Genomic DNA, 17,693 nt, shown 5'->3' on the forward strand with positions numbered 1-17,693 from the left:
GGTGGTAGGGAAGTTCAATATACATTTTAACCTTAAACTAAAAAGAAAGTGGGAAGCAGGTGGACAAACTGTTGAGATGGAATTATATACAAAATCCACTTTTTTGTAAATAAAGTTCTTCATCTATTTATGCAAAAATTTATGTGTAGAGATACCTTGTGTTGTTTGAGGGGAAAAGGGGAAAAAACTGTTGGGGCAGGTTAACAGGGGCTGGCTTAATTTATGAGAAAGTAATGGAAGTGAAGCAGCAATTTAATAGGCTGAGTGTTACTGATGGGAAGAATACTTTTCAGTATGAAAATTATGGGGAAAACATTTATGCATCTTATTTTCAATACTAGCTTCACCTTCTCTGTTGCAATTCCTTTAAATTTCCACTGCCTCCATATCCTCCTATTATAAAGTAGTATCTTATAATCCCCCCCCGCCTTACAAAATATCTCTTTGGAATTATGTAGGGTTTGACAAACTCTGTGACAGCTGAAACACCAGTAGACTCACTGCAGAGCACCAATTACCCAAGTATATTGGGTATTTAATTTATTTTTTATGAGCTTTGAGCTTTGGGATCTGCTAGGGCTGCACATTTCTGTGAGTCAAAAGACTCCCAAATGCTCTGAACCAAATGAATCAATGAACTCTTGTTTGTGTTTGAGCTTCCTACAGACATACAAGCTGCTTTCTTCCTCATAGCTCAGCTCTCCCCACCCTGATCCACAGGATGATGTCTGTGGATGCAACGCTCTCTATAAGTCAACTCTTTGACCCTGAAGATGGCTAATGAACTATTGCACCTGACAAAAAGACCCTCAGCTCCCAATAATGAATCCTATGAGCTTTTGATGTACTGGGCCAGCCAGACTAATCTCTGGTCAGGTCTGTGGGTCATCTGGATGCAGCTGGGGCAAACGGCATCTTCATCTGTGTAGGTGCAAATCTGAAAGTATCAGATATATTAATCAACCTGTCTGCATAGTCTCCCTCCTCTGTACTTATAAAGTTAACTTATAAGTGACTTACAAACCCTAAAAGCACAGCAGTTGTAACTCCTCTTGAACAGCATCTCAGTCATTGGAGCCACCAGCCCTCCGACACCCTTTGCCTGTCCAGCTTTACAAGACTAATATCACAGTCAAGTCTAGCACTACCAGTTCTAGGGACTAGGAAGAAGTAATGACATTCATGAATTTAACAAACAAGACAGAAGTCATGAACTTAATGATCTAAGAGCCAGTCGTGAGTTATGCAAAATACACTGAGTTAGGTATTCACAAAATTCCTTCAGCATAATTGTCAGCACGTGGATTGTTTGCAAACAGCTTGTACAAACTACTTAGTGTTAATCATCTGTTCTGTGACATAGTTAGTCATGCACTATTTCTGCTCCTTGAGTGGGTGATTGTATCCTCCTAAAGGAGAGGGTAAGAACCAGTGAAAATGAAGCACGCCCTGGGAGTTTAACATGGATGGATAAGCGCTTTCAACAAAGTACAGACACGTCATGTCTCACTAATCTCGGCAGGATGTTTGCATCTATCCATCTCCGTGCAAATAATCTGCAATGACTCTGCAGAGTCTGGTGAACCAAGGCTGGGGACGAGGAACCCACATCAACTTTTTTCGGCACTGTGATTCTTTTTAATGCTCTGAACAAGGGGAAGTGTTGCAGAGGAGTATCTAGTTCCCCCAGACAACCTGGAAGGAAGAGAAGACAGATCACCACTCCTGCGAGTTTGGCAAGAACACAAGATCAAAACTGCTGTCTCTGCAGGAAACGGTACTGCTTCAGGGAGAGAGAAACTCTAATAAAAATAATCACAAAAAAAAGTGTATTCCCTGAAGACATAGGAATGTTTGGGTTTTTTCTCTTTCCATGTTTCAGTTTTGTTTATATGATACTAGCACATGAATGCAGGTCTTGGTCAGTTCTCCAAAAGATACAGAATGCTAGGATCCTAGAATAGTTTGGGTTGGAAGGGACCCTAAGATCCCCTTCCATGGTCAGGGACACCTTCTACTAGACCAGCTTGCTCAAAGCGCCATCCAATATAGCCTTAAACACTTCCAAGGATGGAGAATATATATTACAGTTATTAGTAATTTGTAGAATTATACTTCTACACACTTTAGTGACCTAGGATGAAACTAAGGAAGCTTAAAAACTATAAGCTCTGAATTGTGTTGCAAAATTTGCTTTGATACACTAGGGGTATTCTGTGTGGCACCTTGCAAATTGGAGTGAAAGAGTTAGCCAGCACTGAGAATAAAAGCAACAAAGGAAGACTCATAGAAACCAAGATCTTCTGTTAAAGGTTTGCTTGTCTTTTCTGGAAAGTAAGCAGCATTTGGAGAGTGCTATTGAGATGACTGAAGGTTTTATACATGCTTGAACATAGTGACTGACATACATATGGACTGTAAAAACCAGGGGTGGGTGGCCAGGCAAAGAAGACTAATATTCTTAAAAAAAAGGGTGGATGCTGCAGCACCACACAATAGTTTCAGTGGCAACCACATCCTCATCACGTCAGGCAATCATCATCTACAGACAGGCAATGGGTCATGGATGATTTTGACAACCCTTGGCAACTTTCGACCTTCCACATGAAACTTCTGACAAAGCAGAGAAACACATCTGGACTTCTCCATTCCTGGACTGATAGACCAGTAACTATTCCAATACTCAGCCCAGTGTATATTCCCATATGGTTTAAACTGTGCTAAAGATGACTGAATTTTCCATTTGAGTCCCTTATTCAATGGTCAGACTGCAGAGTCATTTCTCCACTTCTTACTGACAGTAATACATTTTTTTTTTGCTTATTATTCTCCAATAAGATTGTAATAATGTTGTATGACTCTCAGAAGACATGCATTTGCTGTCACAGTGCTGGCATAATATGGATCCACAAAAAGATGAATTATCTAAATTATTCTTGATCAGAGTTAGTGAATGACTTTCTATAGATTTTTAAATGAAGGGGAAACTTTGGTGAAAATAAGGCAAATTCAGGTAAAATTAAAGGCTGGAGTTGATAGAAGGCTTAAGTTTGCTAATGAAAATACTTTTTAGTATTGTAGCAACAAGCCACAAATCCTGTTGGACTAGCTCCTCATTCAAAGCTAAGCTATACCACATGTAAATGAAGTCTGAATGTATGGGTTTGGGGTTTTTTAATGATGGTAGTTGTATCAGAAACAGCATGCAGACACTCACACAACTGAAATGATTTGATTTCTTGTTCTCAACATTTCATGAACATTTCAGTAATCAAATTACACTAGGACAAATGCTCATAGAAGATGAACAGCAAAACCAAAGACTTGCAATATTTCCAAGTTCCAGATTCCACGTCTGTCTCCAATTCCTGTGTTGATGGGACTAAAAAACCCAAAAAAATCATGTGGCTTGGCCAAACAACCAAAACTATATCTTGAGCTGATCTGTATTCAAAGCTAGTAAAAGTAAAAGGAAGCAGTCTCAGAGATGTTTTGGAAGGCTCTGGGACGCCGTCATTCCTAATGCTTACATTGTTCATGCTTGTTCCAGAAGTTTCAGGTGGCTTCCAGGCGGAAAAAAAATGTCTGTGATTATCAGATGTATTATTCACTGTGAATTCTCACTTCATTTCCATCTTAAAGTACACTTCTGAGGAGGAATATAAGGGCAGTATGATCTGGGCAACAAGCAGCCATTCTCTGTCAAACAAAGCATCTTTCTTCTGCTAATCATGTGGTTTGCTACATCCCACTGCAGGTCTAAATTTGCCACTTATTCTTCCCCTGTAAACCTGCAAGGGTTGTGAACACCTATGGAGGACATTGTGGCACAGCCAACTTCCACATAACTACATGTTACATATTTATATGCACTGTCAAAATGGTGGGAAGATACAAAACTGAGTTTCACTGGAATCTAGCAGGCTGAGCTATTTATAAATAAGAGTCTTATTTTTGGTGCTCTTCAGAGAATGTGTTGAACAGTGAGTGATGAGCAATTTATGTTGCTGATCATTTGTATCACAATAGTGCCTTGCAATCTTTTTCTGCAGTTTAGACTCTGTAAGTTCAGAATTTGTATTATACTACAGTGGAAGACAAGACCTCAGAACAAACACCAATGGGCAAGATCAAGAAAGGGTGAAATGGGAATGCCACACTGAAAGTGGAAGAGTAGGTAGGTAACAGAGTATCTGAAAAAAATTTGAGGATTCCTGGGGATTCTGGGCATCAATATTCAAAACAGACCCATTACCCATCTCTCTCCCTTTCTTAAACTCTCAGTGTGAAGGAATCCTTTCCCACAGGTATTCCACACTGAGGGATTTTCCATTTATACAATGAAAGATAACGTTAAGCAAAGAATGACATAATGAACATGAAAGAAAAGTAGTTAGAAGGATTACATGCTCTGAAGAAATTTTGGGCTTACCTGAAGTTAAAAAACAGGTTTTAATTAACAAACTTGTAAGAACCCTGTACTATGTAAATAATTCATATGTATAAAAAGATGATCATAAGGGTGACTGAATAATCATCATTTTGGCTTTGCTGTGTTGACTGCTGATGCAAGATTCTTAATCAGAGGCCACAGGAGTATTGTTAACCATACTAGCCTAGTTCTGTAGTGATATATTGTGATAGCAACTTTTAAAGAGATGATTAATAGAATTTTTTTTTCTTCCTGAACCTCTGAGGAACAAACACTGATGCCATGTTTTGCCATTTCCCTGCCATTAGCTCTTCAGCAGACAATTCTATGCATCATAAAATCATAGAATAGTTTGGTTTGGAAGGCACCTCCAAGGCCATGCCATTCCAACCTTCCTGCCATGGGCAGAGACACCTTCCACCACACCAGGTTGGTCAGAGCTCCTTCCAACCTGGCCTTCAACACTTCCAGGGATCAAAGATGAAGTGACACCTGAAGTTTTCATGTCTCAGTGATTAAACAAAAAAGAGCAATGCTTTCTGCTTAAACTGTTCATCTGCGTTTGCCTCAAGGCCATTATTGGGTATGTATTTGTCCCCTCAGATTTCTATAGTTTATCACCGATCACACACAGTTTAAACAGAGGGAACCCAGGCACATGGCCCCTTCACCTTGTTGCCCTTCCAATGTAGGAGTAAAATCAGCATCATGGTATTAGTGTAGTAAGAAAATGTAAATCGCAGCTAAAACACTTTTAGTCCACTGTCCAAAGAGGGCAAGTATCAGCTCCAAGTAAAGGTTAGATCTGTTTTACCCACTTTTCATGCTCGAGTGCAGAAAATTCTTGAAAACAACTGGTGTCCTACAGAAAGCTGTTTTATGCATATATATATGTATACATGTATATATGAGTGAGCCTTACAGGCTGAGAAAGTGATAAATAATTATGCTTTCAAATAAAATAGCACAGAAAATCAACAAACTGTGAACTCAATAATACCGACTTTTCATCTGATTTGCAAAAAAAGAAAAAAAGATCTTTTTAAGCCAGTTTGAGTGAGTACGCTATTAAGATGAGTATAACACAATTGCTTTATCAGTAGCATCATCGAGAGATCCTAATGTATAATACAGCTGTGCTCTCTGGTTATTATTTGCTATGTCTAATAGTTCTTTCCTTGCTACAAATGTAAAACTTCATTTTAAAAATCTCAGTTGATGCTTGAAGATCTATCTTGTCTTTTAACTCTGTCTTAAGTTAGAAAGCCTTGCAAAATGTCTTATGAACAGCATGGGCAATCATTTCCTTCACAGTCTTAAAAAAAGCTGTAAGTGGAATATCATGCCTTTAGGGAAATACTAAGAGTTTAAAATATGCCTGTGCAGCATATTCATAGATTTTTATAATGCCTTTCAAATACTTTCCACATTGTAAAACAGGCTTTGGAAACAGATGAAAGCTACTTACAAAAAAGTAATAAAAATACTGTAAAAAGAAAAGGGAAAAATGGTGCCTACTTCTGAATCCCCTAACATTGGATTTTTCCTATATAATAAGAATCAAATGATCACTGTAATTTCCCTGTTTACTGTGCTTCGGTGTCAGCTGAGGGTGCACCTGTGTCCACCTCCACTCCTCCACCCCTCCATCTGTACACTAATGCCACACAGACTCTAATGAGTGAAACATTTTGGATAGAAGTTAATTAGCCAGCACACTGCACACCAGACCATCTCAAACCAGAGCCAACTGGAAACCTTGCCATCAGCTTCTGAGGGCTCTTCCAGCTCTCCCTTCCTACAGCAGGGCATATCCAAGAGGTTCAGCACCATCTCCCAGCTCCCTGACAGCTTGCAGGGACAGAGATGGTTGCCTGCTGTGGGGGTGGCACACACTCCTGCTTGTACCAGCAGGGTGTTTTGTGCTGCAGGGATGCAAGGTGCTCGTCAACGGCTGTATGGAACTACAGAGAGCTCAGGACTGAGTGGTGAACATCAACGCTGCTTTGAAACCCTGTCTACAGCCAAATCCAAGTCCCAAGGCCGGCTGCATGCAAATGTTTGGTTGCAGTGCCCCACAAAAGTGACACGTAACAATCGCTGTGGTATGCCTCTTTCAGTTCTTCATGGAGCTGTCCATAATTGCTAGGAGCAATGTTATTAGCTTGCTGTGACAGCTATGAAGCACTTGGGGCCAGATTGTGAACTTCTGAGTCACACTGACGAGCAGTCCCTTCCACAAACAGCTTTGCTCGAGTGTGACTCCCTTAATAAATGAATCATCTATCAGCACTGCCTACTCAAGCTTAAATCTTTCTCCCCGTTCTGCTGCTACTTCCACCATCTGCACATCCTCTCTCCATGGTGGTGAGAACAAATTTGGCTGATTGACAGAGTTTTGGGGAAAATGAGGAGATCCTCAAGGCCAGATCAGAAGCAAAGAGCAGTTGCTGATGTCCAAAGCTCAAATCCTAAAGTCATTCTGCCTGAACCTGTCCCCATTCATTAGGAAATCCCTTCTGGATACCTATTGGAATGATGCTGTGTGTTTCGCAGTGACCTTTGTCTGACTCCTGGAACCCTGAAATCCTAACTAGAAGATGTCTGACCCTGGGCCCCAAATCATCAGGAGGGGCTATGTCCAGAGATGCCCTGGTGCATCTCTCTCCCTATAATCTCAGCAAAAAGTTTGAAAAAAGGCTTCCACAAATCACACCCACCCACACCAAGCCTTACACCCTTCCCAAGAAGTCCCTTCAGCAGCATTAAACCTCTACCTATCTTTGACCTAATCCCTGTTCCCTTTACTGCTTCCTAGGTGTTAGCTTCAGCAATTTCCCGAGAGGTCTGCAACAAAGATGATGCACTTTTGAGGGGCAAAATTCTTTTCTGGGGAAGAATTACTCACTTGAAGTAACCATCCTTAGCCAGGGATGAAGACAGTCCTGTTTATTCAGCCCTAATTTGGGCAAGTAGTTTCACTCTGTGCTTGGTGATCCCAGCTCTATGTACAGTGCTTTCCTAAAAAATACAATTCCCTTGCTTTTATGCATCTGGAATCACAAACAGTAAAGAGACAGGGAAGGGCATCTCTTCTTTCTCTTCTCAATTCAGCTTATTTTCTCCTTTTGTCTCCCTGTGTCACTGACATGTATGTTTCTAGTGTTCTTGCTCCCTCTTCTTTCTCTTTTCTCTGGATTCTTTCAGATGTTCAGAACAAACTGAAATGCACAGCTATTTGTATTGCAGTGAGATTGGGTGCACTCTCTCTGGTTCAACCAAACTGAGAAGACAACTTTTCCCCTCTTTAAAAGCCCTTCAGTAGGATCTGCAGAAACATGGATTTATGGTCTGATTTTTTCTTAGAACGTAAATCTAGATTTTTAAAAGAAACTATTTTTTTCCCATTTTTATGCTGGTTACAATAACACATAAATTCTAGTCAAGTTATGCCTGCTTTTCTTTCACGTTTAAAAATTACATGGGAATCCAAGGAGGAAAACAATAGAACATGAGATAAACTGTAGCTAGATCCAACATAGCCTAAAGTTCTAAAACTGTGTGGTTTTAATATTTCGTGGTCTTAAATAGTGAATAACTCATTAAATAAACCCTAAATGAGAACATATGGAAGTAGTCTTTGAATTTAATCATGAGCACTGCAATGAGTAACAACGCATTATAAGATCCTTTGTTGTTTTCTCGTTTCCATAGCTCTGCTTCCATTTTTGTGGAAAGATGGTGTGCTTTCTCTGCCTTTCATGAACAAATTCTTGTCAAAATTATACTGAATACCCCAACTTACTTTTCTTTGTTAATCATCGGTTCTGTACAGTAACTCGTGTATTTGTACAGTATCTGATAGAAAGTTGTCTTTAAATTTACCTACTTTAGGTCAAATTTTAATTTTTACTTAGTGGATTAAGCTGAGTAGTCTTTGGTGTTTCTTCTGATAATGCCTGCTGTTCAGTAAAGTAATAATCAATGATGTCATATTTTAATTAGTAATTATTGACAGGAGTTTGTGCAGTGTGTTATGAAAGACCTCCTCCACCACAGCAGTGAGGAAAGCACTGCTGTGTGAACACTCAGAACAGAAAAAAACCCCACAAACCACAAAAGAAAATACCATGTATGATATTAAATTCTGTATTAACTCAGCTTTTTCTCCATCAGAGAATCAGAATGGGATGGGGAATGAGAAAATCTTGTTACTGGCCAGCTCTGAAAGAGTGCTATCCCACTGGAGTTCTTGCTCTTTTTCTCAACAAGACTTCAAAATTAAGGATCCAGAGGACAGAACTGAAGTAAAAATATTCTCACCACTTACTGCATTCTGAAAATAGATTTTCTGCAGCTGTGGTTAACTGAATTCTCCGTAAACATTGTAACGCCAATAAAGAGACTAGTTCTTTTTTTATCTTTCATTATCCTATGCTTCTGAGCATGCAAAGCCTGTTGACAGCAGAACTATCCTTAAAGAAGTCCCCCTTGGTATGTAGGCTGCCATGCTCTGGTCTGCAGAACTGGGTATCTTTAGTGGTGTTTCAAACAGCATTTATGGTGACTCTGACAGTTTATGGGACAAGGGTGAACTGTGGTATCATCAAGAGTATAACACACAGAGGGAACAGACCCTGAGCATTAAATAAAGAGAAAAAATACAATATATATAAGGTGCCAATACAACTCCTAAATGCTATGCCAAATTGCTTCCACAAGACTTGAGGGCTTTCCGACAACAAATAAGAATATAAACACGACTCGTTTCCCTTCAACACACATTATTTATGAACTTAAGGGCAACAGAGAGTTTGGCATCAGCTGACAACACAAACGAATCACGAAAACTGCAATACTCTCACAGCTGACAATGGTCAACACGAGAGCACAAGTAAAACCATTTTCAAAGTAACAACCTGAGGACAATGTACAGTGTTGGAGAAAAGCCTGTGAGAGGCAGGAGCCTGAATCAGTTAGTAAATGCTGTGCAAATGCTTTTTCACAGAGGACTTACAATGAGGAAGACCTCTGGTGTGATGCTAGGACCACAAGGCTGCCAGAAAAATGCAGCTATGCCTTTGAAATCTGTGTTCAAAAGAATTAATGGTTCTACATGATATCTGGCTATGGAGCAAAACTGTTAGCTGCACAAAGCTTTTTTTACATGAGCTGGAAATGTAAAAGGGCTCCCACTTTATAGCAGATCAGTGGCCTAAATTGTGCAAGGTTCAAAAGCTCAGCATGAGCAAAACTGCACTGAAACCTCTGGTTGAAAGAGAAGCAACTGACCATTTGTTTGCACGTCCTCTCAATTTCTGTCCTTGTTTCCTCTCAAGGCATCTCTCATTAACCCTCTTGAAGTGTACAAAAGGTATGTGCCACATTGTTTACTCAGTGTGAGGTGGGGAGGGTAATCACAGGGAAGACAAAACACATATTCCTAATCTACATAGTAACTAGTACAAACTTCCAACATTTGGATAAAAACAGATCAACAATGATCATTTGGATTACTGAAGCCTGTAGCCAAGCATGTGTTGCATTTTTTTTGCTGGAAAATGAAATTATTAAAACATTTTTTTCCATCTGACTGCAATTTTGACTTGAAGAAGGAAAGAAAGAAGTGTCTTTGGGCATTTAGTTGGACAGAAGCCTTTTTTCCACATCTCCATCCCCTTGCTGTAATTTCTGCCTGCCCTCACTGGTGCATTGCATAGCCAGTGTCTTGCAGGTTAGTGTGACTTCTGAAGGCACTGTACTCACAGTGGTATTCTTGTCTATTTCCAAAAGGGAAATACCTGTAATTCCCCAGCGTGGTTTGTTTGATGTACATAAACTAGAAAGCTGTTAAAAATAAAACAAAGCAAACTTAATTACTTCAAAAACAAACAAAAAATTTTAAATGTTTATGGTCAGTTTCTTTTTACAGCATCTGTTCTGAGGCTGAGTTTGCTACTTCCCCGGGAAAGTCATAGTTTAACCTAAAACTCTGACCTGATTTATTTATTCTTTTGACCCCCTCTGAAGTCACAGCAGTAATCAGTAGCACTGCAGTGCCAGTTCCTCTGGAAGCCAGATAAAGCACGGACTGGTTAGGCAGGGACTGATGATTTCCAATTACTTTATTCTATTTCGTTGCTGCGAAAAGATTCCTTTTCATGTTAACGGACAACAGAGGTGCTGATTTATGTGATACCCAATGAAAATACTCCCTTAAGTTCAGAGAACACTGCTGCAAACATGATCTCCCCTGTGCTTGTGATAGTATCACCCACAAAACAGATGTTATGGGCTATTCTTCCCAGTCTCTTGGCTCTAAACTGTAGTACTACAAACAATATCATTGTATTTATTTATGGCTCACATCCCCTGGATCTTTTCCCCTGTTCCATCCCTGGAAAAATTATTAATGACATTGGCAATCTTGGAATGAAAAAATAAAATGTTTCCCTTCAACCAAACATATATAAGGGGTCACAAACCTTGCCTCAACAGAATCGCTGCTTGTGAGCTGCTGTCCCCAAACTAATGAGCTGTCAAAGCTTCAGTGCAATTTACATTCATGTAGGAGTAAAGAAATCCAGTGGTTTTTTTGTTTGCTGAATGACAGTGTTAAATTGTTACTTTTGCTTACTGAGTGTGAAAATTTATCGGAGTGACAGCAAACTGGGAAAAGTAAACAGTTTTTTTTCCAGGTCACAACAGTGTCTGGATTTCCTGTTAGTCTATGTTAGTAATTAAATCACAGATAAAAATGAAAAAAGTGTGCCCCATTTTAGTCCTTGTATCCTCCCTTGAAGCCGTATGTGTGTTCTGCCACACACAATCCTGAACCTCCAGAATAAGCTGTTGTTTGTGAGGGACAAGTATCACACCTTGTGACGGTTTTTGTCTTTTGATTTTTTTTTTTAATGAGAAATGAATTTTTAAAGATGCTCAAACAACCACAAAACTCTTGAAAACAGTCTCTAGGTATCTTAGATGACTGTAGTTGCCTATCTGTGACATCAGATTTCCTCTTGTTGTTACATGTTTGAAGTATTACTGTCATCAAATATCACAGAGACAACAGGCAGTATTACTGAAATGTGCTTCAGTTCTGGATCCTTATCTTCCTTTTCATTTTAAGTATTGCTTTTTGCCATGCTAGGGAAGATTTGCTCAAAGATCAACGTGCTTTTCAGTTACTATAAACAGCTGCCTATTACAGCCTTCTGCATGAAGGAATAATGTTAACATTCAGCAGAAGTACAAAACATTGCATATGTACATTCCTGTCCTGGTGTAATGTGGAAAATGAGACCTTGCTAGACATTACTATCTTAAAACTATCTCCCAAAAGAATCTAATCGCTGAGGAGAAGCCTTATGAGAACACTGGGTTTATTACTATGTTTGCTATGCAGACAGCAGGAAATGCTCTTCAAAGGCAAAAAAGTTTGGGGTCTCCGTCTATCCCTGCCTGGAAGAAAACTAACTGCAGGCAGCCCCCTGGGGTGTGCTGCAGTGGTTTTGTGGGAGGGAGAACACTCTGCCCAAGAATCAGTGGGAAGGGTGACCGCAGGGATGCCAGTTCAGAAGCAAGGTTCGGTATCAGTCTTCTCTTCCTCTCTGGGCCTATCAGCCAAATCTGTCTCATCTACAATGATGTCTTTCACAATTGCCTCCTCTAAAATCACTACTCAGTAGATGTGGCCACTCTGCAGCGCCAGGGCTGTAGAGCCAAGAAGGTGAGAGGTCCATGGCATGCTAATTTCATGCCGACACGGGACTGTGACACAAAATCTCTGCCTACAGCAGAGGCTGCTGAGGCCAACATCTCCAGGCATTCCTGTGTCCAATATGCTGTTGGAAAGCCTGTAACTCCAGGAAGTATGCAAGATAAGGCTGCTAGAGCACTGCCTCCAGAGTTAGCCTTAAAATGGTATTTATTAAGTGAAAATATGAAAAAGAGTGTTCAGAAAGATGTCAGCCCTTCCAGGCCAATGTTGAGAGACTAATGGACTTGTATTACCTTCTGGCCTTTGAGTAAGGCTGAAATTTTTTTAAAATCCACAGAGCCTTGAAAAGTAATTTTTTTAGCTCAGCTGGAAAAAAAAAATGGACTCTGTTCAGCACAGATTCAATGTCAGGCATTGGTTTCACTGTCACAAAGAAAATGCCTCGTAAAGTCTGCTCAATCAAAGTGGATATACTGATCCACTTGGCTCCCTGTTGAGAACAATTTGAAAGTTTAGCAGGAGTTTTGAAGGCTAAAGAAAGCAGCGATGAATCTAACTTTGTGCTACGTGTGTTTAACACATCTTGGATTAAGATGCTTTGGATGAACTTAGACCCATATCTAAGATGGAAGAGAAAATAATTCTAAGAGACAGAGTAAGGAAATGCTGGATTCAGGATCTGATCTTCAGGGAGCTTTGGCTACTGCATCCAGCACCACTGCGAGTGCAGTTGCAACATTGGTAGATGTAACTGAGCAAACTTGGCTACAACTGGCACCAAAAGTGCATCAATAGTAGTATTTAGTGGCACTGATTACCCCTGACTTTCTGAGAGACCTGAATTACACGGGTTTTGCTAAGGTAGAGAAAACTAGCTGAGTAGTTAAAGGGGCTACACGAGAGCTGGAGAGGGGATTTTTACAAGGGGATGTGGTGACAGGACAAGGGGCAATGACTTCAAATTGACAGAGGGTATGGTTAGATTAGATATTGGGAAGAAATCCTCAATTGTGAGGTTGGTGACTAACTGATACAGGTCGCCCAGAGAAGCTGTGGATGGCCCATTCCTTTAAGTGTTCAAAGCCAAACAGGATGGAGATACGAACAACCTGGTCTGGTGGAAGGTGACCTTGCCTGTGGCAGGGGGTTGGAACAAGATGGTCTTTGATGTTACTTCCAACCCAAACCATTCTGATTCAGGCACAACAGTCACATCTTCACTTACAGACTAGGAGCTCTCTTTTCTGTCACAATCTAACATGCAAAAAAGTCCCACAGAAATCCTAACAGGGATCCAGGCTGAGATCTGTATTTGCTTTTGCAAAGAAAATTCAGCTAGTAATATTTTTTTCTGATTATATTTTGAGAGCAATATTAAGCTACCCCTTTTTATATAAAACTGCTTCTCTTGACTATTTAAAAGGCAGCTTCTACCATTTTATTTAGGACTTCCCTTCCCCAGGCCACATAGAATAGAACATCTTCTTTCAACTATTTTACCTGAAATGATTCCTGTTATCAAAGACACAGTTACAAAATACTGAACTATCTTTTTTCTAGGGTATGTAACTCTAAGTTGCCATTTCAGTATGATAGAAAGTTTAACTCCCCTTGGATACTACTATTGCTTGTGCCTAAGACTGTCAAACACAAGGAATTCTGTTTCTACTATTTTAGTTACACAACCAAACAAACACACTAGGCTGTAGTTTCTACTACTTTAGCTGGGCAACCAGCAAAAATCTGATAGAGCAGCGACGTATGAACTATGAGTACAGAAAGCCCTGATGCTTTAGACAGCTCAGTGCGAAGTCAAGTTACAGAGCACAACTTCCCTGAGAAGCGTCATCGGATGAAACACCTACAATGCCCATACACAGAAAGACCACTGCATTTAGACCAGTAACAAACACACCGATACATGGTTTAAGCCTTTTCTTTTTTTTTTTCTAACAACCTTCTGCTGATTTGCAAAGCGTGCCCTGGATCCGCTCTCTGCTTTACAACTTAACGCGGCGTATGACTTCGGGCTCACAACTTCGCTTGTACCACCGAGCTCTGTCTGCCTCTCCACAGAGGGGATTCCTGTCCCCCGCCACCCCCGAGCTGAGAACCAGGGATAACGCGGGAGGGGGAGCCAGAGGACGGACGGACCCAGAACGATGCCGGGAGTCCGAGCACTTCTCCCCAGCCACACCTCGGTCCGAGTCCTCCCACCGCGACCCCTGCCCATCTCCCCCGGTCGGAACCCGACCCTTCACCGCAGGGTATCTGGGGGGCACGGCACTGCCCCTATCGTCCCCCCCGTCCTTACCAGGCTCCGCCGGGGGAATTCGCCCAACACGATGCTGACCACCGGGATGCGCAGCGCCGCCGAGATGAAGTCCAGCTCCAGCATCTCCCCGCGGCTCTGCGGGAAGGCAAGGATGGCCGAGACCCCCTGCACCACCACGGTGTGGCAGAGGCTCTGCAGGAAGGAGACGGGGTCGTTGCTCCACGAGGCGCTGGGTGAAGAGAAGGGAAAGAGGGGCAGGTCGCCCAGCCCCGCCTCGATCGCCATCACCACCTCCAGGGACAGGTTGTAGGGCAGCAGCCCGGGCACGCCGTTCAGGTTGGCCACAGCAAGCAGCAGCGCGTCCCGCGGCGAAGGGGGCGGCCGCCGCTCGGTCTCTCTGGCCCGCCCTCTTGCCCACGCCGACCCCTCGGCTCTCAGGGCGCCCGCCCGGCACCTCCCCGGGCCAGGCGGCGGCGGTGGCGGGGGCGGCGCGGGGCTGCAGGTGGGTGGCCTCACGCACCGTGCTGCAAAAGCCCGATGCGCCGCAGGATCTGGGGCAGGGCTGCGGATGGGACGCGGAGCCGGGCATCGCCGCCAGCACCAGCGCGTGCGGTGGCAACAGCAGCAGGCACGCCCTGGCCCAGGACCCGCGCACCCCGGCCGACACGCGGCCGGGAGCCCCCTGCCGCCGCCGCCCACCACCTCCCCCGGCCCCCGCCACCCGCAGCATCAGCCGCCCCCGCGGGTCGGGGCGGCAGCGGCATCAGCGGCGGCGGGCGAGGCGCGCGCAGAGCCGTCCCCGCCGCCGCCCAGGCGGGGCCGCCGCCGCCGCGCCCCGCGCCCGGGCCGCGGGGCTGCGGGGGGCGGTTCCCGGCCCCCGGACCGCCCCCTCAGGCTCCTGGGCGGCGGCACTCACTCGCACCTGCGACGCTTCGGCGCTCGCCCCGCCCGGCGTGCATCCAGCCTGCCGCTGTCCCGCCGGCAGCGGGATGCTGCGCTGCCCCGTCCCTGCCCTGCCCTGCCCGGCCTCCCCTCCGCTTCTCCCGACGAGCAGCTGCACGGTCCTGCTCCACGCTCCGAGCCCATAGGGCGCGCCCCTGTCTGGCTCCGCCGCCCTGCGTTCCCGACCCCGCCTCCCGCCCCACAGCGGCTTTCCCCTTGCACGCCCCGGCCCGGCTCCCTGCGTCGGAGCCCTGCCCACGTCCCCCGCAGCCCTCGGAGCGCTCCGGAGCCGGGCAAAGTTGGCGGCGCGGCCGCGGGCGATCGCTGGGCTGCGCTGCGCTCCCGCCGGGAGGGACCCGAGTGGCGGCCCCGCTCGGCTCCTCCCCGGGCCGCCGGGACTCGCCCCCCCGGGCGCCCCCCTGGGCCACCCAGGGGAGGAAGGGGTTTGGGGAGGCCGCCCGCTTGCAGCCCCGGGGAACGTCCGGGGACAGCCCCGACGCAGCCCCTCGCCCGGGCATGTCGTGGAGTCCCCCCGCACCGCGCCAGAGCAACGGAGCAGTTTTCCGTGCCCCGGGAGATGCGAATGGAAGGTGGGGCTCCAGTCCCACTCCGACTGGGACGGAGGGGACCGTCGTGTAGGGGAAGCCGGCGGTGGTTGCGTCCAGTGCCTTCTCGTACGCTGCTGCTTCAAACTGAGTCGTTTTCCGACATGTGGTACCCGAGATCCCTCATCCGCAAGCCTTGGACACTGTCTAACATGGCTTTTATGACAGAACACTCTTATCCTTAGGGAAAACAGGGCAAAGCAGAGGTGAGCGTTTGTGTAGGCGACTGAAAATGTCTGGGGAAAGCCCCATCCTTATCGTGGTTGTGATTGAAGCCTGGGCTCCCGAAGCCGTGCTGACCCCGGGTCTGAGACTCTAATACTTTGACTGGGGTACTGACACGCTCCGCGTTGCCTCTCTGCTCCGTGGTGTGTCTCTAGGATCCCAGAGGAAGCGCTCTCCGCAGCTACGCTGCCCGTCATCTCACCGCGCTCCCCCGGCAGTGAGGTGGAGGTGGAGGCTGCCTGCTTGAATACGCTTGGATGTGTTTTCTGCCCGTGGGATTCCTGTCATCTTTGCCTGTTTCATTCAGCCCTGTCTGAGTGCAATGTGCTTTCCTGCTGTCGCACGTGGAAGGATGGTTTGATACCTTCAGTCCTGGAGTGTTTAGAAATCTTTTGAGAACTCTTTCACCAGCAGTTTACCCTGATGTAGTGCTTTTACCTTAAAAGTGCTCCTCTCTAGATATTAATCTTCTTTTCCCTTTCCTTGAGATCTATCTTCATAGCTGTTTATAAAGAAAAAGCAAATAATAGAGTCACAGAATGGTGGGGGTTGTAAATGACCTTTAAAGGCCACCTCCTTCAGCTCTCTTACTGTAACTGGGACATCATCAAGTAGATCAGGTTGCTCAGAGCCTGACCTTGACTATTTCCAGGAATGGTTCAGTCACTACCTCTCTTTACAACCTCTGACAGTGTTCTGCTGCTCTCATTGAAAAAACATCCTTATGCTCCCTTTCTTTTTCTTCAATTGGTATACACAAAATCTGTAGAGAAGTAAACACTGTCCACCACACTGCATAAAAGAGATGGTCACTGCCTCCCAACAGGTTTGAATTGTGTGTTTTCTCATTTAAATTTATCTTTCTTTAGCTAGGGTTCACTACAGGTGTACACAGTATTTAAAGTGAGATCTCACCAAAGTCTTAGGCAGCTGTGCTGATGTTTCTCTGTCTCTTATGTCCTTATCCCCATCATGTTAGCACCTCATCATACCTGCTTGCTGTTTGCATCTTCCTAATGATCTGCAACGCTAGTGTTTCTCTCATACTACTCTCTCTAAATTGGTATGTGATTGCAAAATTGGTCACTAGGTGGAAAACTAGGAATGGCAGACTGGTAGTCTGTAGGCCAGGTCTGACTGTATCAGTTCTGCATGTAAAGGTGAGCTAATACTGTGTTTAAGAGTTAATAACAATTTCCAATTTCCCCTTCTTCCTTTTTCTTCTAGTCTTATAATCACATTCTTCTTTCTTAATATCTTGCCTGGTCAGCCGGGGTTTCCTCCTTTCGCTTCTCATTTTTTTTTAAAGGAATGGATCATATTAACACAGGTGTTCCAAGTCTTTTCTGTTAGCAATAAGGAATTGTTCTCAGAGAGAACTGGCTTTGAACATGGTAAATCTCACATGATGCAGAGAAAACTGATTTTTTTTCCTCTCCAAACCACATTAGTTGGCCTTCTGGTTGGGAGAATGAGCTCACTTGAGATCTG

At 44.2% G+C, this 17,693-nt stretch overlaps 1 protein-coding gene across 1 annotated transcript in view; it reads right to left on the bottom strand.

Annotated features, from left to right (window-relative positions):
• The window catches only part of GRIN3A (glutamate ionotropic receptor NMDA type subunit 3A), a 66,922-nt gene extending 51,728 nt beyond the window's left edge, over positions 1-15,194 (bottom strand). Inside the window, 3 exon segments of the mRNA XM_050329800.1 lie at positions 14,470-14,817; positions 14,819-15,145; positions 15,147-15,194. Coding sequence (XP_050185757.1) covers positions 14,470-14,817; positions 14,819-15,145; positions 15,147-15,194 — 723 coding nt within the window.
• Between the last annotated feature and the right edge of the window lie 2,499 nt (positions 15,195-17,693).

This window comes from Myiozetetes cayanensis, unplaced genomic scaffold (genome assembly GCF_022539395.1).
Source record: "Myiozetetes cayanensis isolate MyiCay16 unplaced genomic scaffold, myiCay2020 scf4, whole genome shotgun sequence".
NCBI lineage: Eukaryota > Metazoa > Chordata > Aves > Passeriformes > Tyrannidae > Myiozetetes > Myiozetetes cayanensis.